Source organism: Malurus melanocephalus, unplaced genomic scaffold (assembly GCF_030028575.1).
Source record: "Malurus melanocephalus ecotype Western Australia unplaced genomic scaffold, MMel_1.1 scaffold_6, whole genome shotgun sequence".
Classification (NCBI taxonomy): Eukaryota; Metazoa; Chordata; class Aves; order Passeriformes; family Maluridae; genus Malurus; species Malurus melanocephalus.
Genome location: NW_026623238.1, coordinates 6,648,588 through 6,667,120, shown reverse-complemented (window position 1 = coordinate 6,667,120; position 18,533 = coordinate 6,648,588). Strand labels below are relative to the sequence as shown.

Genomic DNA, 18,533 nt, shown 5'->3' with positions numbered 1-18,533 from the left:
TAAAAGCTATCCAGAGCTGTCATGAATTTATTTCAAATTGCATACTCTAATCCTACGAAAACTGCTTACCACCATGTTTTCTAACTCTCAAAACCCCTTTGCAGCTCATGCTTGCAGGCAGCCAGAAACACCGGCACATGTGGATGTGAAAGCAATAGATCTTCCTACTTTAGGGTATACTTTGGTGTATACCTGTCAGCCAGGATTTTTTCTTGCTGGTGGATCAGAGCATCGGACATGTAAACCAGATATGAAATGGACAGGAAAATCACCTATTTGTAAAAGTAAGTCAGACGATTTTTTTGGATCCTACTTGGTTTGAATTGATTTTTCCTGACATTTTTATTTTATGTAATAGGATTAATTTTTTCCACTTACTATTTAACGTCACCCATGACAAAACAACTTTTGCTCTATGGAAGAAAAAGTGAAGAAATCAAAGTGAGCATCACATCTAGAACTCATGGAGGAAGACAAGGGGATATGTGTGTGTAAATGCACAGGCACACGTACACGTTTACCCCTAACAACAGCAAACAAAACCTAAACAATATAAAGTACTTTTAACTGCATTTATATTTATTGCACTGTTATAATAGTATTTCAGTGTATTCAGTGCTTAATGTATGATTTTCTCTAAGAACAAAAATATCTATTTTATAGTAATATCCTAGCTTTTAGATTCCTGCAGGTATGTGTTTTGTCTAAGGAAATCTTCTAAATAAAAATTAGCAATTGAGTAAGAAAAAAAATCTATGCTAGATTCCACTTTTATATGGATGTAACTATTATATCGTTTTCTAGAGCAGACCTAAGTATATAGTTACGAGGTCTGAATTTGCTCTTCACATGCAAATTAATGTGGCTATTACTTCTCAATTCAGAAAAATAAAATTAAAATTATATTTAGAATACTAATGAAAGAAAAGTAGTCAGATGCAATGGGAAAGTTTATTTGCAGTTAACTCTAGTTTGCTTTTTTATTCTATTATATCAGTATGCTGAATAGTTTTGCTGTTTAAGCAATATTTATTTTTCTTTAATGGSAGGGCAGTCTTCATTGATTCATCATTGTCATATGATCTACATATCAGAATTTATCTTTATTCTGTGTCCTAAAGGWTGATTTTTTTGTAGGTACTGTATAAGTAATTGAGATGAATGATCTTTTGTTTGTGTGTTTTTATTTATTGAAGATAAAATACAGTAAAGGTTTCTATAAGAAGGGATGTTTTTAATTGGGTTACAGTCTTTATGTGTAATTCTCATTGAGTGTCCTACACTTTTTGTGCTTTCTTAGCACTTGATCTGTCTAATTAGTGAATTTCTGCTCCTAAAGAGAAAAAAAAAAAAAAAAAAAAAAACAACAGTATGCAAGACCAAATCTTCCAGTGGGGCATTATCCTTTCCAATATGGCAAATGATGAGTCCAGAACTTCTTCTGGATCGATGGACAAAACTTTGCTAAGTGTACAAGAAATATAGCAAATTACACCTTTGTAATTCACAAATTGTGATCCTTTCCCATGACATCTGACCCTGTTATAYGGATCGAGCTATCTGGCTCTCACTGGTTTGTATCATAAATGCATCTGTCTTTCTTAACACAATTTTTACTGTATTTAATATACTAGTATTCATAATTAGATATAGTATTTGTCCCCTCTATAAGGCTCTCTTTTATAGCACTGGGACTGATATAAAAATTTTAGACCTAAATGTATGAGATACTTAGCTAACCAGACAACTTTCCACAGTAAAAATGTTTACCTAAATTATTTACTGATATTATTGTGCAAGTGGATAGGTTTAAACATGTGAAGTATTCAAAATGAATTATTTCTGTTTTAAATATGACTTTATTGGATAAGAGATGATTGCATCCAACAGGTATTGTTTTAACATTCTATTTAAAAAAAAAAACATAAATAAACAAACAAAACCCACACAAATATGTTCATGAAAATGATAATTTGTCTTTTTACTTGTAGGTAAAGGAGTGAGAGAAGTTAATGAAACAATAACTAAAACTCCAGGTTTGTATACAAGAAAAGCTTTAGATCTAAATAAATTAAATTGATTTACACCCAAGATTGTTATGGATAATAAAACTATTTTCAATATTTTAGTTAAGTATTTGGTACTAGTTTCCAAGGAATATAAATGCTGAGTTTTTTTTTTGTAATAACAGGTGACATGTGAAACCTATTCTATGAAATTCTTTCGCAAACAACTTTTAAAAAAAACTTTCGATAGTGCCAGTTTTGTGAAATGCAAAAAATCCYTTCTCAAACAAACAAAACAAGTGTATATACAAAAACCTCAGCTTCGATGTAGTTTTATATCAGAGAGATTGCTATAATGGAGAGCCTTATAATGAGTGTGTACTATAATTGCAGGGATTTGTTCAGTCAGAATTCTGCCCTTTACATTGCAAGTGTTGTAAGAAGTATTAAAAGCCCACCCCAAAACCAGGAAATATTCTTGGCCATYATTTCACAGAAATTCTCCATGTACTCCAAAATAGTTTCCAAAACTGTGTGGATGACCAGGCAGGTGGCAAGGCAGGCAAACATAACTGCTGCTTTTCTAAGGCACCTCCTGAACGTGTATGCAGCAAACCTATTCCTCCTGCCAGTGACAAAATAGACAAATGCATCTAAGAAATCCTCATTCAGAAAATGAAAGTCCTAATTTTTTTTTTACTGGCCAATATAACAGTGAGTAGAGTTGTCATCACATAAATGAGCTTGCAATTCTATATTTTGATTTTTAGCAAAGCTGCAGGGAAAATAAGATTAATGGTTCACACTCATGGCAGTTCACAGAAGGACTATTAGAGTAGACAGGATAAAAAGGTATTTCTGCTGATAATTAACCTTCCTGGAGARTTTATTAGTGAAAGTGTCAGTTGAATCCATAAATGAGTTCTTCTGAAATGCATTACTTCCACATACAATAAAGCAGGATATGATGTTCATTCATTATAATTAATATACAAGTCTTCATTTATTGGAGGCGTCACCTCACCAAACACCTAAGGTATGCATTAATCTGCTACCACACAGGTTTTGAAGTTTCAATGCCAAGTGAAAATCTAGACCTAGTCTCCAAATACATTCACTATGCAGAGTATCAGTATCAATCCACACAATATGATGTCCCTTATAACTAGTTTTGATAAGTACTACTTTAAAGCTACTAAAAAAAATGCTGTGATTGAATGTGCCAATAATAGTAAGCAGAGAAGTGAAACTATAACAAGTGACAGTCATTAAGAAGAAAAAGTTTTAAGCAGTTTTCAAAAACAACTCTGCCCTATTACTATATCTTTTAAAATTGGTAATTCTCTTCAGGATAGAACATTATGGGTTTTGGAAGTCCATTATGTTGTTTGACTCTTGATACAATTTGATTTGCTGCTATCTGTATTTTGAACAGAATTAGGCTTAAATGGGTTCACTAGAGTTTTCGTAACAGAATAGATTCATGCTCTGTTTTTTTGCCTTAGGCAACTGAATGCAGGTTATATTTATTATTTGGKGTTTATTTTGCCAGTTAATGTCTTCATAAACAATAGTAAACTTTTTTGCATGATTGAGTCTAAATTGCACCTAGAGAATTCTTACAATATCCGTATGAGAATTAAGAACTGTACTACTCTGTTTGGTTTCCATGGTTCTCATGCTTTGTATAGTCTTCACAAAAATAGTTAGGAAGCTGTTTTAATGAGTAGYCATGGATTTTCCCAGTTGTCATATTCAGAGAACAATCAGTGCAGTCAGTGCARTACTGGAATGCTAACAGCCAGTTCATTTTTCTCATTTTGCACTTGCCCACAGTGGGTGGGAAAGGCAGGGACCTTGTAAGGGTTCAGCACAATYGTCTCAGAGTCTCTCCAAAGCAGCATCCCTGGGGATTGTGCCACTTGCATTTTGATGTTTAAAAAAAAAAAGAAAAACCAGGACTGGGGAAGCAGTAATACAATTTTTTTTYCCCTTGCTGATTCTCTTCATCTGCAGTGAGTGAAAATTCTGTAAATACTGAGTTAATGGTACTATTTTGCAAAGCTTAACAGCTCTTATTGATAGAGTGGTTAGAGAAACTACTACTGAAAGTAGTAGTTGAAAGTATGGAGTCTGTTCTGTTATAAAAGTCTTACATTTCACCTATTTGGTTCATACCATTACTACTAGATGTTCACCTTCATGAGAATTTGTCTGACATGCAAATTTGATTAAAGACATAGACAAAAATAATTGCAATTTTTTTTAAATACCAAGTTTCAAATTTATGCTATGTCACTATTGTAGCCAAAAAATGAGAAACCCTTTACAGATGTATGTATTTGCAGAAATTGTACAAATTATAAGGACTGTGACATATCAATTGAAATATAATGCTTCAGATTTTTGTTAGTAAATTGAGGTTACCTTGTGTAAAGTCCCACTGACTTTTACTTTGGAAATAGAGCACTTCCAGTCTTCAAAGCTGTTATACTCAAAGCTTTTTAACAGGTCTCTGCTGATTTGGAATTCGCTGATTGAACCATATAATAGCATACTAATGATGTTTTCAAATCATTCCACATGGAGCTTGAACAGTTGCTTGCAACTTTTGCACTACTTCATGTTGGAATTGGAAGAAGTTATTTATCCTTTAGTCAACAATTAATCAGCTCTCTGATTTTCAGATATATTGCATGTCAGACATTATTGCCCTGGGTTTCTTTTTTATTCATTTTTGCAATAAGTCATTATGTAGAGTAGGAAATATCCATGGAATTTATTCAAAATGCATAGAGAGAATACCTGCACCAATACATTTCCTTCAGTAAGGACAGCTGCCTTTATATGTGCTCAGAGTATGACAAAATGCAAAAAAAAAAAAAAAAAAAAAAAAACCAATCCAGCTATTTAAGGTTTTCATTAGAAGAGTGTGAAACAATTCTAATGTCAGTCTTTAGGTACTTAGAAAGTATCATTTTTAGTGGTCATGGGTAGTAGGGGTGAATTTTAATAATTGCTGGGGCTGTCATTTTGTCAAGATATGACATAGATATTGGTTGTACAATTTAAAATGCAACATTTAATATCTAAATAATTTTTATTTCTGTGTAGATGAAAGATACCAATAATATCAAATAAATAATCAAAATACATGTGCTTCTTCCAATAATTGTAGGATTTTGTAGGATTTTTACTTCCTTCATTTTGTAGGATTTTTACTTCAAACAGTTCAAACTGCATTTGCTGAGAATGAACTGATTAATTTATTTTAAATTCAAAAAAGAAAAGTTTTGTTGTTTGACAACTTCACTGTTCAAAGGTGCAGTAATATTGTATGGAGGAAAACTGTAAAAGTCTTAAAAAATTATAGAACTGTGCCTGGAATTCAGTCAATTCAGCTGATATTCAGTTGATACTCATCTGAAAATCACACACAGCACTGCCTCAATGGATTAATGAAACAAAAGGGATGGCCTAAGTGTTTCCTTCCAGGAATCTCTGTTTTCAGAATATTATTATCCTTCTTAATTCCTCATACCTTAAAGGTACAGGGTTTTWGGGGAGTAGTCTATTATTTTTCATAGTCTTGAGGACATTCACTGAATCACACAAGGTATAAAATGTGAGCTTATTTAAGAATAATACTGTTACGGACMGGTGGAATATGTTACAGGCAATTGTGTGGAAAGGTCATTAGTTTTATTGTCTTTATTGTAAAATTTTTGCTCAATACCTCCTAGACCAGTGGATTGGTTGTCAAAAAAAAAAAAGAAGAATATAAGTATGGCTAGAAAATTTGTTACTTCATTGTAGTTTACGTCTTCCTTTGTTTTTTTTTTTTTTTTCCCCTTCACTTTTATCTAGTTCCTTCAGACGTGTTTTTTATAAATTCACTRTGGAAAGGGTTTTATGAATATTTAGGAAAAAGACAGCCTGCAACTCTCACTGTTGATTGGTTCAATACTACAAGCAGCAAAGTGAATGCCACATTCATTGAGGCATCCAAYATACAACTCAAACTATCAGGTAGGTTCAGAATTTGGTGTTTAAGATGCTGTTCTTTTATTTGTTTGTTTTTTTTTTCCAATTGTTCAGTTTTGATGCATTTTCATCCAACTGGAAAATGAAACAAAAAAAGTTCATACTTTCACTAAAAATAATTTTCTTTGGCAAAAAGAAAGGTCTTAACATGATGGTCTGCACAGTATTGTGTCACTTCATRTGCTATCATCCAGCTATTTAAGCTGTTGTATTTCAAATAGGTATTGAGGTAGGGTTTATTCATCTCAGACTGTTGGGTAGCAGTGATGTGTTGAACTCACAGGAGATAGTGAAGTGGCAGACAAAGTTTATACAAGCATATTAAGAGCTATACCACTGAATGCTCAATTTATGAATGGTGATTAATATCTGCCTTAAAACAATGTGGTATTAATAAAGRCACAGCATAAAATAGGCACAGATAATTAAATAACTTTATAAAATATGCATACTTTGTAATCAACATCATGCATTCTTTTCTGCAGATCTAACTGTGAAGGTCAGATTTAGCCTTTCATCACAGTTATGTTGAAAACATTATCAGCTATCACTGTCTTTTAAGGTCAAGACCTCAGACAGAAGTGCAGCAGTTCGTTCCCAAATAGGAATTTTCTTTCACTGTACTACTGATATCTACTGTAGAAATATACTATTGTGATGTCAGTAAAATCCATTTGTTTCCAGTTCAAAGAATTTCAAGGCAAGGAGTTCTATCTGTATTCAGAATTATTGAAATACTGTATAAAAAGACAACTGTTATGTATAAAACTAAACAGTACAAACCTGTCTTTGCATGCTGTTATCAAATATGATGAGTTAAATAAGAACCAGCCATTACAATACTTTAAATGTTGAGAATTTCCATGTTATGAAATTCTGTTATTAAAGAATGTTTCCTACAACCTCTTTTAGTTCTAAATCAATACACTTCGATTWAAAAGGATATTTGGACAAACTTGTTGAAATTTTTTTTTCAAGGCATGCCTTCTTTATTTTAATAGGTGTTTACAAGAAAGAAGAAGCCCATTTACTCTTGAAAGTTTTTCAAATTAAAGGACCCAGTGAAATTTTCGTAAGCAAGTTTGAAAACGACCACTGGGCACTAGATGGTTATGTAAGTAGCCAGCTTGCCATGGATAAAGATTGCTGAGATTAAATTCTGAAGTAATTTGTGATTATCATTGTAACTGTCCATTTTGTATATTGCAAATACATAATCCATTACTCTGGATGTCAGTGTAGAGAYTGGATTACCTTTTTCTTTCAAAAATATGTATACACCCTTCTATCAGCTGTACTCTGATTAGACTTTTTAGTTTATGAAAGGGGAGGGGGAGTGAATCAGCATATTTTGCCATGTTTTTGCCTTGTTTCCTTAGATGGGAGTAGGAATTTTAGCTTTGGAAATATTGCCCTTTTATGGTTTCGTAAATAGATCACTGTAATAAAAGTACACCTGATCTTGAAGWAAAACAGCATTCTTTTTACTTTTTGCATTTCTTCTTTCTGCCTCCTGTTACTTTATATGGGAAATAATTTTGATTCTGACAATTCAGCAGTCTTCTTTATCTGCATACTAATTCAATTATGACTATGGAACTACAAGAATTTCAATTCAGCAAATATACATCAGATATTTTAGAATCATTCCAGGTGTTAATTTGAAACTGTGTTTAATATGGTTTCAAACTTTAAAAAAAAAATACATTTTATAAGCATAGAAAATGCACTAATCTTTTTAAGGCTAAAAGTGAAAATCTGGGCTCCACTTTTATCTATTCTAAGTCAGAAAAAAAAAAGGGCTAAATATTGTTATTTATTCATTTCATTTTTTTTTTTATGTTTCAACATATTCTAGGTGTCCTCAGGCCTTGAAAGAGGTGTTTTTACCTATCAAGGTGATATACATGGAAAAGACTTTGGAAAATTTATGCTTCAAAGACAAGGTACATGCTTCCATAGATCTTTAATATGTATCATCTTTTTAAGTCTTTCAAGAATGAATTCAACAAATTACTCATCTATCTAGCTGAAGTAGGCATGTTTATTTGATACTACTCCTGTTACAAAAACATAACCAAATATGTATATTTGAAATATGCAGTTCAAATCCTAATTTAATGCTGCTTAACATGTAACTATCATAGGTTTTCTAGTATAGCAACCTAATAACTRCAGGATGCTCTTAAAGAGAATGTCATTGCATGCACTTGGTTTTCTTTTTGTAAGTAACAGGGATGTCATGCAGTGCAAAYACATTTCCTGCTCAAATGTATGAATTGTAGTCAAAATCATATAAGAAATTTAAGAGACAGAGTCAGCCTAATTTTGACAGTGTCATTTGGAGAGTCCCTGTTGCTGGTGGATGTTTTCAGAATGTGTATGTATTTAGACAGAATATTACTTCACTGCCAAAAATTTGAGTGTCTGAAGTGTGTATTACAGCTATGAGCTCAAGCGCTCTAGCAGCTGGGGTAAAACTAGTTATTTTACTCATAAAATAATTCTTTCATAAAAACTAACAAAACATTTACTCATGAAATATTAATTCACAAAATATTTTTGGCAAACATCAAGTGTAGGCATCTGCAGTTCCTGATTGTGGAACTACTGCAAAATGGTCAAAGCACAGTGTATATACAGAAAAGTACTGGTGTAGGAAGAGGAGACAGCCTAGGCAATGTCTCCATGTCAGACTGTAGTAAACATTTTATAAAKTGCCTTGATTCCATTAGTTTCACTGGTGCTGCACCCACTGCTCTTTAGAGCTCTGTCAAATCTCACTTGTACTTCTTTGCTCTATTAACTACTGTAATTGCAGTTATGCTGAAGATTTCCTCATTTTGGCTGTCTCTCAGATTGCTAAGTATGTTCAGTGACCAGGAGCAGAAACCCATGTCTTTAGAGTCCCAGCCTGAAAACTGCCAATGATTGAAGCCAAATACTAATTCAATCTTTGGAGTAAACTCTTGTGAGGGACAGATTATTTGTCTTCCGGTATTTTCATGTAATCTTTACTACTGTAATACCTGAGCTGCTTTTGCTTTCTGATTATAGCAATCACACTGTAAAAGTAGAGCATCAGCATTTTTTTTAACATATGTCTGTTAAGCAGCCCTTGATATCTTGAAACAGTGAGAATGTGGTTTGTTGTTTTTGATTGGGGGGAGGGGTGTTTATTTGTATTTGCTATTTTCTTAAGCAATGTCAAAAAAATATCCATGGTTTGCCAGCTACCTAAAATAAAAGTTTGATTCTATATGAAATTGATAACTCAGGAGGATAAATGAAGAATAAGCAAAAAGGTAAACAGTTACAGAATTCTCCAGTGATGTATTCTACAGTAGTGGAAAATATTGTCCATGTCTCTTTTTACACCATGAGATCAGGTTGCACAGTATTTTCTTTGAAAAAGTATTATTTTCTATTGGACATAAATGACAATACCCATCAATCATTTCAAGGATACAAGTACACTGCTTGTGCACTAATGAATTCACTGTGTTAYCAAAATTTGAATTCACCTTACTGCTGCTGTTTTAGGAGGATAAAGAAATCCCTGTTTGTGAACTGTTAAAAAAAATCTAAAACCATTTCTAATCTTTCTGAATATCCCTCTATTAAATAACATGTTTCCCAGTGATAAAGTATGGCTGGTTTAATGAAAAGTAAACCAAATAACTTTTTGCATGCATTTTTTGTGTGTGTGCATASATTTAATTATTTCCACTTTTCTGTTTTTAGCTGTGGTAGAAATCAATACCTTAATTTGGGCAGTACAATATCCTTTCCCATTTCTTATCATGATAACGCTATCAGAAGAATTACAAAGTTCACATCAGGATATGTTTAATCACAAACAGCTCTGAAAATTATTATAATAAGTAGACCAGATCATACTGAATTTTTACTGAGTCTCATACAGACTAAAATTCAGATTATGCAAAACTGCAGTGAAGTTTAATTTCCTAATGAAAAGCCCCTGCAATGTGCACACTGAACTCATCAACACTTCTCCAATTAAAGGTTGTAAACTTGAGTCAAAAATGTCAAGCTTGGTTTAACTTACATGTGGTACTTAAAAAACTGTAGAAATGTAGACTATTTGATTGAGTCCACTAAGAGTTTTGCATGAAGTATAGCTTGTGAATCACTTATCAAACATAGATAAATTAAAAAGAAATTCTGGAAGTATAAGTTTGTGCCTGCTTTTAAATGTTGGGTTACAAAACACTTTAAAATTAACTAAATATACCAAGTTAATACCAAGAATTGTCTATTATGAATGGTATAATTTTTCTGCTACTTGTACCTTGTAATGTGTCTATCATATGTGGCATAATAGCTTTGAGATAACAGTTAAGACTTCTTTGATCACACATATTTCTGTTTTGAAATTACGTAAGAGTTTGAATATTAATTCCAGATTTTTGTTGAGGTAAGTTGAGTTCAGTGAATTTGATCATTACCACATTTTTTATTAATTACTCAAAAAATTGGAAAAACAGCTGGTGCTTGTGGTAGTAAAGGATGAAGATGAAGAAAATGATAACTGCATGTGGTTTTGATTTTTTTTTAATCCATCATTTCTTCAAAACAATAAAAAACATTTTAATTAATATTCTAAAACTTTTATTAACTGTTGGAACTACCTTATTTTGTCTGTCTTTAAATTAATTAGGTTGGACAATGTCCAGTACATGGACACTACAGTACAAATACATAAATTTATGCCAAACATTTGAGTTTTGGGACAAATACTGGATTACTAAATCCCAAAGATTTTTACAATACAATGGTTGTATTTTAAAACAGTACAATATTAAGGTATTCCAGTGTAGTGTGATAAAGCTCATAACGTGATCCAAACTACCACAGTATTAGGTCTATTCATTTGAAAATGTTTTCCTTCACCAGTTCTACAGAGAATTATGTAGAGTCTAAAATGTGACAGAAGATTAAGACATGAAAAAGACTGTAGTACAATATTTTGTCATATTAAGTGATTCGAATGTGATAATACTGAAATTCCTGGAGACATTGACTTCATTTTAAAAACAACTTAGCTACTCCCTAAAATGTAATACATTTTTTAAAATTAAATGTTCAAGATGTATTTTAATATTAACAGTTGAAACATCTAAGGTTTAAAGATATCTCACAGAACAAAAACTTAGCTCATTTGTCTTCTGCATTGATGTTGAACTGCAAGAAATYATAGAATCATAGAATGGTTTGGGTTGGAAGGGGCCTTAAAGATCTTCTACTTCCAAACTCCTGCTGAAGGCAGGGTGCTACTCACTAGATCAGCTTTCCAGACCCCCATCCAATCTGACCATGAATACTTCCAGGGATCTTAGGGGAATTGTTACTTTTTTCTCTATTTTTTTCCTTTTCTCAGTTTTTGAACTTATTTAGATTTTTAGTAGACTGGTGAAAGTAGCAGAATCCACCTCTCTACTATAAAACTGGCTAGAACAATTCCTAAAAGGACTGATTGATGCTGTTGCTATCAATGAGKGAGTTGTGGTGTTTGAAACACTGTATACTGGTGGTTTGGAGCATTTCTGAGAGGTAAACAGCAGTGTAACCTGTTCTTCTCCACTCTCAACAGCAATATTATCACAGAATAGCAAGCATAGCTATCTGTTCAAGCCCCATCATCTTTGTACATTCCCTCTGTCCTGGTCTTTCTTTCTTGAATAGGATTGATATTGCTTTCTGAAGAGCTGTGAGTTCAAACTGGCAACCTGGAGTTGGGGCTCAAAATAATTTTTTTCTGTAAAGRTTTCTGTATTTGTCATCATAAAATTGTCTTTCATCCTTCATAGTTTGAATTGGCAAGGTGGTCAACTATTTAAGCAATTTAACAATGTGTATCTTTATACTGATGAAAAAAACACATTCTGCAAAATGCCTTGCAGTGCAGGTTATCTCCTTGTCCAGCACAGGAGCCCAGTGAGGCCGTGGCACAGGTCACTGTGTTTGTGTTCACTACACTCAGTTCTGTCCCAGTGCAAACACTGCCAGAGGGACATGCACACAGGTGCAGACTTGGGATGGCTATTGATCTGAGCAGAATCACTGTGGTTTACTGCAGTCACATCAGTTTCTCTTCCTTGTCCATGTTTGTTGTGGTCTTGTGTTGTTTGTTGTTTCTAAGCTGAATAATAAGAGTGCAGGAGTACCATGTTTTTGCAGTATTCATTTGTTTTTCAGAAGCTGTATGTCTTAATTAAATTGACTCATGATCACTGTATTTTGTAACTATTTTACTTGCTGAATACTACTTTCAAACCATTTTGATATTGATATAACATGAAGTGGTATTAATATTTATACTATGATGCTGCATGCTTTTTATTTCAAGTTTTTAAATAGAATTATTTTATCAAGGCACCATCTTCTTTCATTCTTGAATAAAAATAACACAATTAGATAGGTAACATGGGAATTTTATTTCTCGTCATAGATAATGTGGAAATTTTATTTCTGGCCCTTTTGTTTCATTTCAGGTCCTTTAAGTGCAGACACAGATCTTTCAAATCACTATTATGGTACAAACAGCAGTTCAGTTGCAGCTGCCATCCTGGTACCATTCTTTGCTCTAATATTATCAGGGTTTGCATTTTACCTCTACAAACACAGGTATTGTAAATGTTATTTATTCARTAACTTAATAAGCTTTTTGGTTTGATTTTGATAGGTAACAGGAAAACACAATGCTAAAAGCTTTTAAGAATATCTTTACTCTAAAAAGAAATATTTCTAGGTATTCGCAACAAGGAGTGCAGTGCAGGGCAGTTCTTAATGGTGTACATTTTGAAAAACGAGTTGCTCTGTTATGGAGCAAAGACCTATCAACCTTCTTGGTTCGTTAGGCTGAATCAGATTAAAATCTGAGGTCACATGTTCTATTTTTTCATTTTAATGCTTTATTAAATTGAATATATGCTGCTTCATTCAAAAAGCTTATTAGTATTAATTTTACAAGCTGAAAAACCCATAAATCCCATGAGGGAACAGCCCATAATGAGACTACTTACAGTATGTGCTGAGTCAGCTAGTGGTTACTCTTAGAATTGGCGTGACTTCAGCTCATATGAAACTTTTAAATGTCATTAGATAATAGAATAAATCCAACCATGTTCTCTGAAATCTGGCTTAAATGGTTAAATCTATGTATCTTCTGAACATTTGGTCCTTCTGAAAACTATTGGCAAAATAGTATTTAACAGGAACATGCTTTTAAAACCTTTTTTCTATGAGTATTTTGTGATTGCAAGAAATCACAGAGACAAACTGAAGTCCACCACTGTGCAATGATAGAGTAGACTGTCTATCTACCTTAGATGATTTGGGGAAAACAAATTGCCAAGGGGCTTGAACTTGTGAACTCCAGTTAAAATGATCCATGTCCTGAAATGTAGTAGCCTTTTGTTGACAAATACTGCTCAGAAAGAGCTGTCAACTATGTCTTCAAACTTGTTATTGTAAGATGCCTTTCTGATGCCTACAGCTCTACATTTTCAGACAGCTCCTGTTCTGCAGTGCACAGGCATTTGGATTGGGAGAAGAATGAAAACAGAATATGGCTTACAGAGGGGAGGCAAACTTATTAAAAAATTATATTGTGACATAGGATACATTTTGTGGTCTATTCTATGAAATTCATAATGGCCTACATGAGCAGTAAAAATATGTATGTATTTAAGAGAGATAAAACTCGTTATTTAGACATACAGCTGTAATCCTGTTAACAGTATGGCTGGTGCAGCATTGCAGTTCTACCTAATTTAAATGCATTATACTTGAAAAAGGAGATGTTTCTCATAACTCAATATTTAAAAGAATATTCTTTCTTTTCTTCTATGTTCAGTGATTTTCTTCCATTAAACAGCAGTTTTTAGAGGGGATATCATATTTTAGAGGAGTGTCATATTTCCATCAAAAACTAACAAGCTGATTAGTGATGTCGGGTAATTTAAGGTCAAACTTTATTCTTTTCAAAAGAAAGGCTGTTCCAGTCGAAAGAGAACAGAATCTATGAGTTTTGAAGGGACTTTCTTGAAATTCCTTTAATGATTAGAGTAACAATGAGAAATTTTCAAAATTATGTGATAGTAGTTACGGCCCTAGAGGCTCTCTATGACAGAGAATTCGAAGGACTTAGGGTRCAATTGTATGGATGTTTCTGCTTTGCCTATGTCAGATTAACATCATCTAATTAGAACCAGGGTTGTTAAATCTTTTTTACACAATTGTCCCTTTTATCTGGCAGAAAGGGATTACTTCAGGAATGAAGACTGCATCTCAATCTTTCTGAGCAAAATTAAAATACATTTAATTACTTATACTTAGGAGAGCTCTTAGTTAACTTCTAAAATGCTTTAGTAGTTATAAAAATAAAATACACAGAAAAGACATATTTATGAGTAACAGAGCTATTTGCTATTGTCAATTTCCATTAGTGACATCTTTCAATGATACCTTTCCCTATCTGCTATCCAAAGCACAATAATTTTATAARAGAAGTTTTATAATTTAATTATTTAATAATTTTATAAGAAAATATTTTCAAGAACCCTTTTAAAAATTATATTCTATTCTAAATGGTTTTACATTTATTAAGCATCAAGCACTTAACATTTTGCACTCTTTTGTTTCTTTTCTTGCCCTATTACAGTTACATGTATAAAATGAGATATTGAAYCTCCTTATTACATTTCTTTACATACTTAGATGCTAAGAAACTTTAGGTTAAAATAGTAAAATACAATATCACAGGATATCTCTTTATTGGATATAGCAGAAAATACTGTTTTATTTTTCATTTAATTATTGGTTTAATATGTTCTAAAAGAGCTTTGCATAAAAATATGAATATTCTTGAAATTTTGATATCTTCTTCATGGTGAGCAAATGCTATCAAAAATAAAAGACTGGTTATTTTCCATATCAATTGACGCTGATTTGTCAACATTTAGGTGAACATCAGGATTTGATCAATCTGCTTGCATGTGTTTGGATGAGGTATTTTGAAGTGTTCATTGTTGAAAGTATTTATGGAGGTAGATAGACATGCTGTAGGAGATCTGTCTGGAATAACTTAAATTGCTGACTCTTACCTGAAGGTTACTACCACTAGCAGTGCAAGATATTCTGGGCACTTGCTATTGTATATAGACAGAATGGAAGCATTAGAATGTTTATTTAAAGGTTGGTAGTGATAATTTCCTGTCTTTTCTTTTTTCCCAGAACAAGACCAAAAGTACAGTATAATGGATATGCTGGACATGAAAATAGTAATGGACAAGCTTCATTTGAAAATCCCATGTATGACACAAACTTAAAACCCACAGAGGCAAAGGCTGTGAGGTTTGATACGACTCTGAATACAGTTTGTACAGTGGTATAGCCTTCAGTGCCCAATATGACTGATTCATAGCCATACCTCTGATGGACAAGCAGTAATTCCTTTGGTGCCATATACCAGTTTCCCTTCTCTTGGCTTTGCTGCTGTAATCTTTAACATCTTCTGTCAGCCTACATGCAGCTAAATTTTCTGGTAAAAACGTGTCAGTCTTCGGGGGATCAGACAAAGAATATTTTTTCATCTTAAAGTTGGATCGAAATGCCTGGCTGCATCTGCTTCAAATCAAGGCACACTTAAAGGAAGGCTGCCAAGTCATGCCAATTTGTCATATTTAATGCCTCAGACTTTCATATTTGTATGCGGCTGGATGCCTTTCAATGCGTTCTTCTGGGCACTTGGATAAATCCTTTGAGTATGTGACAAATGATAGCACCACAGATTATCCCCGGGAATATTCTGAAGAAATAAAGCTCTCTTGAAGGAGGAGACGGCCTTCCTTGAGGTTGCATATACCTTCAAATGCTTTACCACTGAAATTTTGCTAAAATTAAGTAAACTTACCATRTATTTCATTCATAGGGCAGTTTTGCCTATTCCCCACACAGCCATTAATATTGCAAAATGTTAATGCACAATTTTTTTGCACTAGGGTGTTATGGCTGACTGAGTAAGATACTGGTAAAAATATACAGGGTTTCTACACACTGTCCATTGTATATAGACATTCACTCACTCTTTGCCAAGCAGAACATTCCACAACAAATTTACTTGGAATATTAACAATTATGAGCCCCRTGCTTAGCACCAGTTAAAACCTTGTGCGATAGAGGATAATGTTTCTTTTGTCAATATTTGACTAAATTTAATTGTAAACATGATTACAAGTCATTGGAGACTTTCAGCCAGTACAAGAGCGCATTTCTAAGAAATTTTCATTGCCACTATTGTTTTCTTCTGAAATCAGTCATCAATCACCACTGTCAGTATCATGCTGTTTAACAGCAGGGGGGTTAGCAGCTATTGCTGCTTGCCATGTACAAATGTGAATAGTAATTTATTTTAGATAGCTCATAAAGCCTGTGAGCCTGTGCTCATAATACAGTCTTCCCTTTTGCATTTTTTTCCATTTTTTCCTTTAATATGGCATCATTTTCTGATGTTACATGGAACTAAACCACATTACGGTAGCATATATAAACCCAGTATAAATTGTCTATAACAAGCTGTCATTCAGTTTCTACTTCAAGCAAAGAGAAATATTCAACTGTCTTTGCTTTCTGTTTCTTTTAAAAATTTTTAAACACACTGCTTACTGCTTTTGTACTTACTCAGTTTGACAGATACATTTATACATATAAAGGTTGAGTAATCATTAACATTTSCATAGAATAAGAGGTTTTATTGAATGAAAGCAAACAAAAATGCCATTGGGCAGATTAATGAAATTGAGTTCTAAATTTAGAAAATGACAGTAAATAATGAAGCAAAATCTTTTTTTAGTCATACGTATTGAGTTCAAAAAACARGAAAGTTGTTTTGCTTTTCTTCTAATTCAGGGCAGGTTTCTCGATGCTGTTGATTTGTTTTAGTTTTCTGAATTTCAAACTGTCCTAATGTCCAATTGCTATCAAAGCCTGTTGAAAAATGTTTCTCCACTCCATATGTRTGTAGGTCTGGCTGTTATACACAAAACAAAAAGGTAATACAAGCTTAGTAATAGGTTTTTCAGCTAATGTTGCAGAACGCAAAGAAAATTTCAAAGGCAACCCTTGGTCAGCTTAACAACTACATCTGTTAGATGAAAAATATCAGCAATATAATACAGTATTGTAGGGCCTCCAGCTGTTATATTCTTCATATGAGCAAGAAACTCGGAAGAAAATTTAATAAATAATCCTTTCCAGTCAGTTCCTTGTTCATTTTGTTAGTAGTTTTTGGCTTCGTTTTTTGTTTGTTTCAGAGGATATTGTGCACTAAGTTTCATTTATCTGTCCCATCTCAGAGCCCTTCACATTTCCTGAGAAAGAACAGTCATCAAAGTTGTCCTGATCCTCCCCCACGCARAGGAAGTTGCTCAGCAAATGAAGAGCTTCTGTAGGAACAGTGGGCCAGGGAGGGAAGCTGTTTTCTGAGTAAAGTTTCTGACAGGTGTTCAAAATTGACAGTACTACATCAAAAGTCTTTCTGTAGTGGCAATGGCAGAAAAAAAAAAAAAAAAAAAGGACTTTTTAAAACAAGTTGCATAGATATTATTGATGTTTTTTTTTACTCCTGTTGTTATACTGCCCTGTAATGCCCTATTCTTCATTGCTCTGTCTCACTGTGACCACCAAGGAATGTGCTGGAGGATAAAAAAGAAAAGTTTAATGATTTGATCTTTTGTATTAGAGAGCCCAGATCCCATGAATTCATTATTCCGTGGTTGATTTTGGGGAGGTAATGTAATGATTGCTTATCCTGAGTGAGTGTTCTTTGATCAGGGACACTCCAAAGGAGCACACTGACAARTTATCCCAAGAAGTTTGCTTGGAGTGTTGATTAAACAGGAGCTTCACACTGAAATCCAAGTAAAACAAAAGTCTCAAAGTTTGACCAGTTTTATCCACAGCCTTCAAATTCCTCTCCTTCTCTGCTATGTATGAGTCTTCTGTTCAGGTTGAATCTCTTTCTCCTGAAGTTATTACACAGAGGGCTGTGTGTCACTCATATATGGTGCTTCTTCAGAGTGAGACTCTTAAGATCATGTGCAGTGGCTGGGTAATGGCAGCCAGGAAATCTGTTTTTTTGAGATATATGCAGAAGACTTTTCCCCCAGCGTTGACCAGATCATTATGACAGGCTAATAATACATGCTATATATTTTTTTTAAAAAAAAACAGGTTATGTGCTTCAAAGCTGTTAAAAACTGCTGCTTGTATCACACATCTTGCCTTTCTCCAGGCTAGCTGCAATAATTTTTTTCTTGTGTAAAATATTTTGTAAACAAAAAAAAAGCTGTTATTAAAAAAAAAAATAAAAAAAAGGTGGGTGGGTGAGGGCGGGGGGATTGGGGAAGAACGCTGGCATTATGATCAAGTCAATCTAATTTTCATTTCCACTATTCCATT

The 18,533-nt window shown here is 33.3% G+C and overlaps 1 protein-coding gene across 1 annotated transcript in view; it reads left to right on the top strand.

Moving 5' to 3' along the window:
- CSMD1 (CUB and Sushi multiple domains 1) overlaps positions 1 to 18,124 on the top strand; it is a gene marked incomplete at its 5' end in the record, with an annotated part of 494,218 nt that extends 476,094 nt beyond the window's left edge. The window contains 7 exons of the mRNA XM_057371364.1: positions 105 to 284; positions 1,992 to 2,036; positions 5,874 to 6,035; positions 7,052 to 7,164; positions 7,909 to 7,996; positions 12,566 to 12,698; positions 15,309 to 18,124. Coding sequence (XP_057227347.1) covers positions 105 to 284; positions 1,992 to 2,036; positions 5,874 to 6,035; positions 7,052 to 7,164; positions 7,909 to 7,996; positions 12,566 to 12,698; positions 15,309 to 15,468 — 881 coding nt within the window. The remainder of the gene's footprint in view (positions 1 to 104; positions 285 to 1,991; positions 2,037 to 5,873; positions 6,036 to 7,051; positions 7,165 to 7,908; positions 7,997 to 12,565; positions 12,699 to 15,308) is intronic.
- Positions 18,125 to 18,533: the final 409 nt, after the last annotated feature.